The sequence below is a fragment of the Salvia splendens genome, chromosome 10, assembly GCF_004379255.2.
Source record: "Salvia splendens isolate huo1 chromosome 10, SspV2, whole genome shotgun sequence".
NCBI classification, from domain to species: Eukaryota; Viridiplantae; Streptophyta; class Magnoliopsida; order Lamiales; family Lamiaceae; genus Salvia; species Salvia splendens.
In genome coordinates this window covers 7,206,093-7,218,666 of record NC_056041.1, presented here as the reverse complement: position 1 = coordinate 7,218,666, position 12,574 = coordinate 7,206,093, and the positions used below count along the sequence as shown (strand labels likewise).

General features: G+C 34.7%; 2 protein-coding genes across 3 annotated transcripts; one reads left to right on the top strand and one right to left on the bottom strand.

Annotated features, from left to right (window-relative positions):
- The first annotated feature begins 6,155 nt into the window (after positions 1-6,155).
- LOC121750915 (F-box/kelch-repeat protein At3g27150-like) lies at positions 6,156-8,666 on the top strand. The gene is made up of 2 exons (XM_042145578.1): positions 6,156-6,501; positions 7,244-8,666. Exon 2 carries the CDS (start codon positions 7,244-7,246, stop codon positions 8,507-8,509), a length of 1,266 nt encoding a protein of 421 aa, XP_042001512.1. The 5' UTR covers positions 6,156-6,501; the 3' UTR covers positions 8,510-8,666.
- On the bottom strand, positions 8,639-11,891 carry LOC121750923 (sulfite oxidase-like). 2 transcript variants are annotated; one of them, XM_042145586.1, is made up of 12 exons: positions 11,618-11,891; positions 11,424-11,539; positions 11,270-11,332; positions 11,136-11,172; positions 10,709-10,790; positions 10,293-10,411; positions 10,116-10,211; positions 9,617-9,727; positions 9,442-9,543; positions 9,287-9,334; positions 8,990-9,205; positions 8,639-8,908 (listed from the first exon to the last, which is right to left on the bottom strand). In XM_042145586.1, exons 1-12 carry the CDS (start codon positions 11,690-11,692, stop codon positions 8,792-8,794), a joined length of 1,182 nt encoding a protein of 393 aa, XP_042001520.1. In that variant the 5' UTR covers positions 11,693-11,891; the 3' UTR covers positions 8,639-8,791. The 2 variants fall into 2 exon arrangements, with proteins under 2 accessions (XP_042001520.1, XP_042001521.1); XM_042145587.1 differs by lacking the exon at positions 11,618-11,891 and having other exon boundaries at positions 11,270-11,337; positions 11,424-11,500.
- Positions 11,892-12,574: the final 683 nt, after the last annotated feature.

Sequence of the window (12,574 nt, the reverse complement as noted above, 5' to 3'; positions counted from 1 at the left end):
AAGCTTAATTAGCTACCCCATTAGACTACAAATTAATATTTTAAATTATAAATCATATTTTAAGTTTTCATTGCTAAAAATTGATTAATCAAAAAGATTAGGAATGTATAACTTTGCAAATATTTTTAGTTAAGCTTGGTAAGTTCAATACGTAGCCTGTTAATCATGGTATAGTTGGATTTGGGTAGCTCAACTCAATAAATTTCGGTCAGTTTAGAGATTTTTATTGAGAGTTGATTTGAATAATTTGCAAATCACTATCCTGAACCAGCTTAAGTAGGCATGCATAACACATCGTATTGGGGGACCATCAATTGTATTATCTTTTTTTTATCGAAACAATATGTTAAGAGAGAATATGAATATTACTCGATAAGAAGTCGACGGATATTAAATTTTTCTTGTTGGTATGACACAATGAGCTACAAATAACTTTTTCTCAAGAAATACTATAATACCAATACTTCATTCGTTTCATGTTAACAGAGTCATTTTTCTATTTTGAAAAGTTTCAAATTAATTGAGTCATTTCTATTTTTAGCAAAAAGTAATTTCATCTATTACTTTATTCTCTCTTCATCTCTCTTACTTTATTGATATTCTCTCTTGTTTTTTCACTATCCAATTAACACAATATTCTTAAACTCCGTGTCAAAAAGAAATGCATTTGTACGACAAAACTCTTTAATACATATGCGATATACACTACATGAATATTTAGTAGTTAACTCTTCTCGAATTTTCACGATATAACAATATATAATTATTTATTTTGCACCTATTAACGATTATCCTTTAACACTACTGGAAATGGAACCACTAACCATCCATTATAAAACCCATCATATTAATAGTGGGTTTGTGTAGAAACCCGATGAGAAATGGGACAAGAGTGTGTCTATGATTACTATTGGGCTTGTGTAGTAACTAATTTGAAAACATCACTATTTTGTTTATTTTCAGAAAGCTTCTTTACGTTTAAATGACAAAGATACCGTGTATCATCTTCCATTCAAAGAATTTGTCTAATTTCTCGTAATATTGACTTATCGCTGAGAATGAAAATCTACATAACTTTGGAAATAGTAAAACGAAGGCAAAAGGCATCTCTAAAAGATCAATTACCATATAAATCACAAAATATGGTCCAATTCCGAAATGTCCCGCACTTTTTAAAATCTGAAAATGAAATCAAGAAAGATAAAAATTTCACAATTTATCTCATGTATCTCATGTATCTCCTTTTCGACGAAATATCTGATGGTGTGCTAAACGATTTTAAACACACCACAAACGTATTTAAAATTGGTTGTCACTATCATCTCATATTTCCACAATATAAGGCGCATAGAATAATTGCGAATTTTTCATCTTTCATAATTTAAATTTAAGGTTTTGAAAAGCACGCGATAAACCAGAATTTGACAATCTATCCTAATTTATTAGAAAATTCACCCTTTTTTTTAATAGATCCACATAAATTTGTGTACGCGTTTAGCTTTCTAAGCTTAAGATGTTTATAACTGACAAATTCATAGATAAGAATAAGAGAATAGTCATCCTTCCCAAAGTAGTGTTTATGGCTTATGATCTCATACATATTATACCAAGAAATATGGCTTTTAATTAGTATAGCGCTCTGAACTCAACTTGCAAACCATCATACCAAGAAAATATGCCTTTTTTAGTATAGCTCTTAACTCAACTTGCAGAAACCATATTGCTCTATGCATCAATTCCTATCTCAATTACAATGTCTTATTCTACCTCCCTCTCCATCCATGCATGTTTAACAGTTTCTGAATTATCCTAAACATTCTTCATCCAAGATGATGATAAAAAATTTCTTGTTACATAATTTAAGTCAAGAGAAAAAACCTAATTTTCCTTAGCAAACAGAAGATGGATCTAATTATGCTACCACTACAATTTATCAGTTCATCAAATTTATTTTAACTTGCAGCTGTACAGATCAAGAAAAATTGTATATTTAATTTACGGTATTAAATATCTTAAAATATACTAGTATGCAACATTATTGAACAAACTTTTTTTTGTTAAAAAGTAAAGCAATCGAAAAATGGTCGTGATTGTTTATGAATTTTTATAGTGATATGGCTACATGTCAACAAACCATAAACAGATTTCTAGATCTTCAAGGACCAAGAAGCATAAATAAATAAAAAGTGAAAAAAGAAAAGTTCAATTGAATAAGAACTGGACAATTTGCACTCTTCCTCTCCAATTAGGTTATAATGCCACAGAACGAAAGCCAATGAGAAGCAAAATTAGTGGAATTCTCATTGTTTAAGGTTTAGAGATTTTAGGCTTTTAGATGTCCCAAATATGTGGGTTTAAAGCTGTCAAGTTTTGGGCAGTCCCATGTTTATATTTTACTAATTTTAATGCTAAACCTACACGACTATGACAGCGATTTTGAATTCTAGATTTAATTACTCAATTATCATATATCAAGAGCAGATCCTACCAACTAATCAGTGGAGATGCAGCACATAAAGTTAATTACTTACTCAATAATCTAAGTTTAATAAATTTCCACTTTCTAGGGTTCCGGGTTTAGCATTTTTTTGCAAATTAATCTGTTATTTGATTAAACAAAGAGACGACAACTGTTTTGTTTTGTTCCCAAATAGAGAATCCAGTTTTGTTGATTATAAATCTATGGACTAAGCAAATAAGTGCATTTTCTAGGAAGAAAAAAAGAGAATTATAAATCAAGGTGATCATGGACGAGTAAGGGATATAATTATAATCCATGGCAATAACTTCAGGTCCAATTGCAAAAGTAATCTAAACATTTGAAAGATTGCAAAAATATAATATTTGGCCCTACATTTGCTGCATTGAAATTATGACGTTAAAATGGGGAAATATAATTTTGAGATAGAGTATCAAACTATAATTTATCATTTTGGAAAAATGTATAGTTAGTTATCGATACGATTACGATTTCGATTAAGAGAAAATTATATTTCCGCATTTTGCAACTTATATCCAAAGATCATGCTAATTTTATTATTACCTCAAAATCATGGTTTCTAATTCGATCTAAAAATCACTCGGACTCATTAAATCACTCAACTATTTTCTGTATAAAAAATATAAGAGTGAACTACATCAAAAGTCTTTAACTTTTCGGTTTGTGACACTGTAGGTCCTTAAAAAAAATAGTGTCAGAGGACCCTAACGTCAAATATAATCACGAATCATATTTTTTCGGACCAAAATACCCTCAAGCCATAAAACGGCATTTTTGTCGCTCCATTATTTTGTTGACATGTGATTTCTGCCACATTTTTGTCAGCAACTTCTTATGTAATTTTCTAATAAATTCTAGTACTTCATACGTAATTAAAATTTGGTCATTATTTACACTTTCTAATTTTTTTATAATATATATATTTATCATTATCTGCATTAATTAATATGAAAAATAATAAAAGGAGACTCTTTCTTCTTTATAAAACTCATTTTCAGGTATTTTTCGATGTTTTCTAATTTCTACTAATTTTTATTTGGTTTTTACCTTGATTTATCGATCTGTTTTATTTATTATGATATTATTCCAATTTTGCAGTATTAATTTATAAATTTACATTGTCTTATTTTCAGATACTATTATTAATAAAAATATCTAAATAGCCAATGTCACATGCTTGAATATTTTCAAAATATTACTCATGTTTCAATTTTATCATGAATGACAAGAAACTATGCAAATTAATATATAAAGATTGAATATTCATATGATGTTAAAAATTTCAGTTTGAGGTAAATTAAAATTCTTAATAAAATATTAATAAATATAAAATCGTCTTAAAGTTAGGCTTACATTAACAAATTAGTTCGATGATATATAATGAAAAATATTTTAAATGTCAGTGTTTCAAAAAAATAACACTGTATCATTTAATTAAATTTGAAATATTTTTTATTCTAAGTATTATTAATTCAGATTTTATTTCATAAATAACTTCACTTTTCCATATTTTTGTTGTTTCTCAATGAATTTCCTATATGATATAACTAATATATTGTTACCACTAACTAGAAATAGAGGAATATAAGAAGTTTTTTTTGTGTACAAATATTGACAAAACTTTAATCACATATGAAGTATCAGAACTTATTAGGATATCATATAAGAAGTTACTGACATAAATGTGACAGAATCCATATGTCAGCGAATTTAGGGATTGTCAAAAATGCCCTTCAAGCCATTTGGGCATTTTCATCCGAAAAGTGGCTAAAAACATGATTTTTTATTATGTTTAACGTTAGGGTCATCTGACGATATTTTTTTTGTTAGGGACCTGCAGTGTCACAAACCGAAAAGTTAGGGACTTTTGAGGTAGTTCACTAAAAATATAAAATAAAGATTATCAAACAAGCGAATTCATCCCAAAAAAAATTAATCTTTAGATGAAAGAGTTCATTCAATCTTCAAATTTCATGTCGATTATTCATACAATGTGGAACAAATACCATAACTAGGGGTGGCAAAATGGGTAGTGGGTAATGGGTAATTCTCATCTCGACCCGATACCCGCTACCTGATGATAACGGAAAACGGGGTGGGATCGGGTAGTGTATTTTAGACTTTTGCGGGTAGCGGGTATTCCCGGGGTGGGATCGGGTAGTGTATTTTAGATATACCCACTACCCGCACGGGTATACCAGTTAGTCTCGATAATACCCGTCTTTTATTACTTTATAGAATCTAAGAGTTCTTTTGAAACATTTTCAAGAGAGAGATTAGAAATCACCTTATTTTGAATAGTTCATAGTTGGAAATTTTGCATGAACAATTGAAGATTGAAGAGCAAAATAAAAAAGAAAAAAACTGAAATCACGTTGCTGCAAGTCACCAACAATCCCATAATTCATCCACTTGTATAAAATTGCAATAGTAGAAGATGGCTTACAGAGTTGCAATGATGCAGCAAGTACTAACGAAAACTTAAAGCATAAATATAAAATTAGTTTTATGAACTCGACTTTTGGTTTGAAGCACTCTCTGCATGATTAAAGTTAGAAGCACCGGTTTCGGGTCGGGTACGGATACCCGCAGTGTCGGGTATGGGAAACCCGACACGGGTAACGGTAATCCCGTTATATTTTTTTATCTGTAAAGTAAGTAGCTTCCGTGTTGAATATATTTCGAGTTGGTAACCGTCCACCTTAGACAATTTATTTTCTAGTAATTGGACCAACTGTTACTTTGGTCGGTCTTATAGTTATATGGAGTATATTGTTTGAGGCATTTTATAACACAAAATTTATTTTATAACTGCCAGTAATTATGCTTATACTTGAACAAAAACAATGAAATCGTTTTATACAATTTATACTCAAGCAAAGGCAATAAATCCCTTTAATTGATGTATTTCAGTTAATCGAATAACACTTCGGTTCAATTTCACTTTATTAAAATTTTAAAATTATTAGATTAAGCAAACCAAATTACTTAATTATTTCATCTTCATTTTGATTCGTATACCATGACTCTCAGCCAATACAAACTGACTGACCTTAAATTTAGATGCACATTAGGCCTAACTAAGCGGTAAATATGCAAGTCTTTTCATAGTTTAGAGTTATTTAGTTGGATTCCCACCAAAATGGAGTACTATTATATCCAATAACCCACTACATGCGAACAATATTTTTTTAATATATTCAAGCAAGTGAAAAGACAAGCCAATAACTTACCATGTATTAACAAAAAATTAGCATAAGATAGATAACCTAGACAACCAATGTTTTGTTTGAAATTAAATCCAAGACCTCTTACTAATACAAGACTTACATAACTCGAGATATTAGTCATTTGCTAGTAATGTTTTTAAATTTTCTGAGATAAGATTTGTCAGCATGGATTAAACTTAAATTTGAAATAGATATAGTGAAAGTGCAAAATGACATAACCAACAATTTTTAACGAACAATATATATATAGAGAGAGAGATAGAGAGAGTAGACACGTTAGTTTAATTCGTTACGCGTCTATGATATTCCATTGGGCAGGAAAAGGCGCTTTACACACCTCTTCAATCTTCATATAGATATTCCCTCCATCTTTCTATTTAAAATTCCATTTTCAATATCTTTCAAATAATAAAATATCTCTGCATCAATTTAACTCGGACCAGCAAGTCACAAAACAGCAACACGAGTCCAGAGAGAGAAGTGAGGATTTATTTATTTGAATAAAAATGCTTTCCCGAAATCGACGATGGATTTTTACAAGGAAATTTAGAATATTTTAATCGTCTCTGCTAATGGAAGGGTCCCATTAATTGAGGAATCCAATCCAATTGCATTACTATATTTAATTACTAGTATATGCTACTTGTTCTTCCCTCAATGCTCGCACCTCCTTCCCTTTTTCCTTTTTGTTTTTCTGTATATTAATTAAACCTCTCTTCTTTCTCTCATCTCCATATTGTAGGGTTTTTTCCGCCTCACACTTGGATTTTGGTGAGATTTCTTTTCAAGCCTAATTTCATTGTCTAATCTCTTTGTTGTGTTGTTTTTGGATAATTACTAGCTAGTAGTTGTTTTACTCATGTGTGTTAGCTAGTTTCATTTATTTGTGTGGTTTCTTCCATGTTCTTGGTGAATTAGTTCAATTATCTCTCTAATGAGAGTAATTGATCTTCAGTAGATATCATTTTTATTAAGTACACATCACTGATCAAATTTGACTAGTTTATTGACACATTCATGTTTCATTCATATGTTGAGATTGCTTTTTAGTGCTGTTCGAATGATGTTATGTTTCATGTTTCTTCCACTTTTTATTCCCATCTGAGTTGAAAATGTTCTGTTCAAATGTCATTTTCAATAGACGATGAAATGTTGACCCAATATTTTTTTTTTTTTTGCAATGTTAACCTCTCTCAATGTTTTAGACTCGGTTAGCTCTTCGTCTTTGTTCTAGACGAATACATTTTTTTTTCCGACCGTGGGTTTGTTTTAATGAGGCCGAACACCCGAGTCTTCGTTTTGCGAGTTTTAGGGTTCCATTGATCCTTCTAGTCTTGGAGTTTCTTTATCTTTTAGTCTCATTTTGAAGAAAATGATGACCTCTCAACTATTCATGAATGTGCAGCTTGATTCAGATGCTTCAGTTATACTCCATTGGTTAGGATATCTATGTAATTTACATCTTAACATCATTCATTCTGAGTGTCTGATTCCACATCTTTCATACTGTTAGATGAAGATTTGGAGGATTATTGGCTTAGGAAGTGTTAAACAAATGCTTGAAGGAGAAGGCAAAGGGTTTGAGCAACGCGAGTTCCGTGCTGAGTTGAGTGAGACCGACTGGATCGTTGTTGACATCCCGCCCTCGAAGAAGAAGAAGAGCATGTTGGAGAATGGTGAGACGTCCGGTGAGAGTGGAAGCAACGGTGAAGGACCTCAGGATCCAGATTATTCGGAGAATCCGTCTCTAAGCTACGAGTTAGAGAGTGAGATATTTGCTAGGTTTCCAAGAACAGAGCACTGGAAGCTATGCTTTGTAAACAAGAGATGTTTAGGTCTTGTGAGAAGTGGAGAGCTCTACCAGATGAGGAAGAGGATCGGGTGCGTGGAACCCAAGGTTTTCATGTTTGCAAGTGGCGAGAGCAGCTGGTGGGCGTTTGATCATGTCTTCACCTCTCGCAGGAAGCTCCCTGTCCTGCCCTCTGACACTTGCTTCAGCTCGGGGGATAAGGAGTCGGTCTGTGCCGGTACTCATCTGCTCGTCTCGGGCAGGGAGATAGACGGCCTAGTGGTGTGGAGGTACGAGCTGAGTGAGAACGCGTGGTACAAGGGTCCGTCAATGGTGAACCCGAGATGCTTGTTCGCCTCTGCGACATGTGGCGATTGCGCCTACGTGGCTGGAGGCATGGGGGCGGCATCGAGCAAAGAGGTCTACGACACGGCTGAGAAGTACAATGTGGAGAGCCGGTCATGGGAGGCGCTCCCGAGGATGAAGAAGCGGAGGAAGCTCTGCGCAGGTTTCTACATGGATAACAGATTCTATGTGATTGGAGGAAGGAATGAAGATGGAGAACTAACATGTGGCGAATTCTTCGATGAGAGGAGAAACCGATGGGAGGTCGTAGCCGACATGCTCAAGGACGATCCCGTGCAGTCGTCCCACTCGCCCCCGCTCCTCGCAGTCATGAACAACGAGCTCTACTCGCTGGAGGTGTCTTCCAACCAGCTCAAGGTGTACCTGAAGCAGACGAACACGTGGAAGCACTTGGGACGCGTCCCTGTCAGGGCTGACTCCAACCGAGGCTGGGGGGTCGCGTTCAAGTCTTTGGGGAACGAGCTCTTGGTGATAGGCGCATCTGAAGCAGGCAACTACATGGCCATATACACCTGCTGCCCCGACTACGCCTCTGACTCGCCTACCCTGCACTGGAAGCTGCTCCACAGCGCCACGAGCCGCCTCAGTCACTTCATCTTGAACTGCTCTGTTATGCTAGCATGATTGTTGAAAGCTGAAACATCGCTTTCACCTTTGTCTAACTATAAATCACTCTATAGTGTAATTACTTTAACTTTCCTCTCTTCTTCATATGGCAAAAACCTCATTTGCTGTAACAATCTGTTTTTCTGATTGCTGGAAGTAGACATGAAATTTCTCATTGAAGCTTTAAAATTATAGTAATTTATTACAAAGATCAATGAACAACTGATTAACCACAATAGACAACATTCAGCAATAAAATCAACTACAAACAAAGTAAGGGCAGACAACCCCTCTCTTTACCTATGGATTAGAGTGAGCAATCTGAACAAGAACCCGATGCCATGACGTGTTCAATATCCCCCTCAAGTTCCATATCACCTGCACGTTTTCCGGCTGGATATTGCCTGTTATATCGACCTAGAATTTACCAACAGATACACAGTTAATGAACGAGACGATTCAATAGTAAATCACTCTTTTCAAGAACTTTCAACATACAGCTTTGGCAACTATCTCAGAGCTTTCTGGGATGTCAGCCTCAGCCTCGAAAAGAATCCAGGCCCACTTATCGCAACTTTCATCATCGGAAACGTATGGGGAGCCAGCTTTCTGAGACTTAGAAGCTTCTATCCATGTTTGACCACCATCAGTTGAAACGTCTACTCTCTCAATGCCTCGACCACCTCCTGAGACCGCGTAGCCCTTGACAGTCACCTGATAATCGACACCATCTTTCCCTTGCAGCGAGTAGATACATAGTAAACATTATAGACATAAATAATCTGACTGATTTACCTTTCCAGGCTTTATGCAGTTTACTTCTTCAAGTGAACATATAGCACTCTGCAGCACCAAGAATGTTCTTGCTGGCGTTAGAAAGATAATTTTGTAAACTGATTAGGACTGTAGAATTCTAAACTATTGCACAATTGGTTAGTAAAGAGATCAACCTGAACAGGAAAATCCATTTGTGGACGCCTTGTGGACCAGTCGATGTTATCCCAATCAACTGAAGGCGGGAACATTTTGTAATCCTTTTGCACGAAGAATCCCTTCAGAGAAGCAGATTCGCGTCATATAGCAGAAATTTTTATTCTCGGAGCAGAGTTATTGATATGATGTTACCTGACATTCTTCTGCAAGGATGTTGATGGAATCAAGCCATTTAACAGAACGAGCGCCAATAACTCCGGGGACAACCACACGTAGAGGATATCCATGATCCCTGTTAAGAGTCTTTGTATATCAAATCCAAAAACGAAGATTAGATATAGAAGAAAAAGTAGACAATATGTTACAAAAGGCAGATTTCTGAGGATCATAAAGAAAAGTGCAGTATATTATACTATCACCCTTCACATTACTTGTTCCCACCTCAGTTTAACTGATGAACAGAAGGAGAATGTCAAAATTTTGCAAGATTTTACAATCCTTTTTTTTTACAAATAGCCATTGAAACGAAGTATGACAGGAGATAATTGTCGCTTATGTATAAATTCACGTAGTCTGCATCTATGCTAATCTGATTAGCACCTCCTATTCATAGCTATGTCAATTAAAAAGCTCTCATATCAGAAAAATAATATAGTAAATAACCAATAGATAGTTAAATGTGAGGGATTACCTCTCCATTCATCTCATAAGCTAGGAAAACATCAGCCTCAGGGTTTGTGGCCTGACTTAATGGAATTGATGCTTTATAAGGGCCTCCATTCTCTTCCTGTAAGGTCAGGTGGATTAGGCTTCCTCTGAGAGAGAAAATAAATGATATGGCGAGGAACAAAAGTCACAAGGAGTTCACCTTACACTTGTCAATGCTTACAAATTCCACATGTTTTCCTCCGAGTGATGAAATGCGGCTGAACTTGGGAATTCCAATCAGTTCAAGAACATCTGCTAGTTTTGCCCCACCCCAAACAGCTGAAGAAGATTACACAATGAGGTGAAAATTAACTGAATCATTCTTTTTATTTCGTCAGTTAATACTAGCTAGGACAATCTTGAATATGCCAAAAGCATAGAAAACTGTTTCAGAAGATAACTACTTCATGGAATTTTTAATACTACTAGAATATAAATCAACTCATTCCTCTGTTTACATGAATATAAGCAAACTGTTGGCATGGACCTGAAGAATAGTATACTAGTCCAGAAAGCAGTGCCTATTATATGAAACTACATCACATTTCCTAAGATAAGCAAACACATGGGACTAACCATTTCCTATGGCCCCAATGTCCCATCCAACTCCTTTCACCTTTCGAGTTTTGCTCATGGCAGTCCTCCTATTACCAGCACACTGCAAATATTACAATTTATAGACCAAAGATCAATTCCAGAGAGAGAAGAACTTTCAAGTTCTTAGGCCTATGTTTAGCAAGGAAAAGAGTATAAAACAATCACTACACAGAACTCTTCCTACTCCATTTCTTTCTTATCTACCAAATGCATGCCATTAGGTTTATGTCATCACTCCATCAATTGTGTGCTTCATATAACATAGTAAGTAATGTTCAAGACTTCTGGAACCAATTCGATCATAGAATTCTCAACCACGGCCCTTACTTGCTACTCCAGGACAGGTCATAGACGAACTCAACTTATACAATCAAAGGTGGAAAAGAAAGAGAGAAAGAAAGTATACCTGCAGCGTCGCGGTAACAGTATATTTTGGAAGTTCCCTGTCATTTATAAGAGATTAAAAACACATTTTTGTACACAAACAAACTGATGAAGATATTGGCAAATACTACTATTAACAGACAATTTTGTACTCACAGAATATCTTTCATGTAAAGCTCTGTGGCATTTTCAACCAGACCACTGATAGAAACACTGTATCTGCTCTAACAAATCAACACACTCTTTCAGTTTCAGATAACAATTTCACTCCCAATCTGTAATAAAACGAAAGAGGTGAAAAACATCGGACTTGTGAATGTCATCAACGATTGGAACAGGGCCATGATTCCTCTTATAGAAGAATTCAACCGGCGTCACGTAAGACGAAACTAAAGCAGAACGATGTGGCTCCGCATTAAACGGCTCCTGCCCATAATTGCAAATACGCCATCAAAATCTTCCCTTTTTCTCAAAACCGATTGATTTAACAATTGTGTACCGTACCTTGGAATTAACGAGAAGAGAAGGGTGGCGGGGAGGTTCGCGGGCGTAATCGGATGGCGCCGTCAATCCTGGCATTTTCCTGACAATCACTCAAATCAAGAATATTGCTTTTTTTTCCGAGAGAATGAATAAATTAGTGTTGTTGAAGGAGAAGTGAGTGTGAGGAGCAAAATGAAAAGAGTAAAACGACAAGAGTGAGTGCCATTGTTGTGGTGGAAGGAGGCCTCCTTTAATTTTGGTGTGATGGCAGATTTTGTAGCGAACCATCAACGACCATTTCTGGATGGATTCATGCTCCATCATACAAAAATATTACTAATACGTGGACTAGTGACTAGAAAAATTTATGGTGTTAAAAGATAGTGATATTATTCAAATTTATTACAAAATCATGTCAAACAAGTGAAAATTTGGGGGTAAATACATAACTCATACAAAATATATCACATTTGTTTCATAGTAAAAATGTATCACATTTGTTTCATAGTAGTACAAAAAGTTTGAAATTGACATAAATCATACAAAAAGTTTTATTCGTGTTTCAATTTAGTACATTCTGTTATATGTGTTTAAATGCCGTTAACTCTTTGTCTATGTGAAGTACAAAATGTTTCATCATTGTTTCATGTTGGTACAAAAAGTTTTTTGATTGTTTCATGTACAAAATTTTTTATCATTGTTTCATGGTTTGTACGTCATATAAGTAGAAAGTTAATACTGTTTAAACAGATATAACAGAACGTACTAAATTGAAACACGATAGAAACTTTTGTATGATTTATGCCAACTTTAAACTTGTTGTACTAATATGAAACAAATGTGATACATTTTGTATTAGTTTTGTATTTACCCCGAAAATTTGTGAATAATTCCAAATTATGCAGTGAACATTTACCCGTAGGAACAGTCTAGGAGAAGGGTAGTCTGCAATTCTTTATTGTGTTAAAAAACATCCCA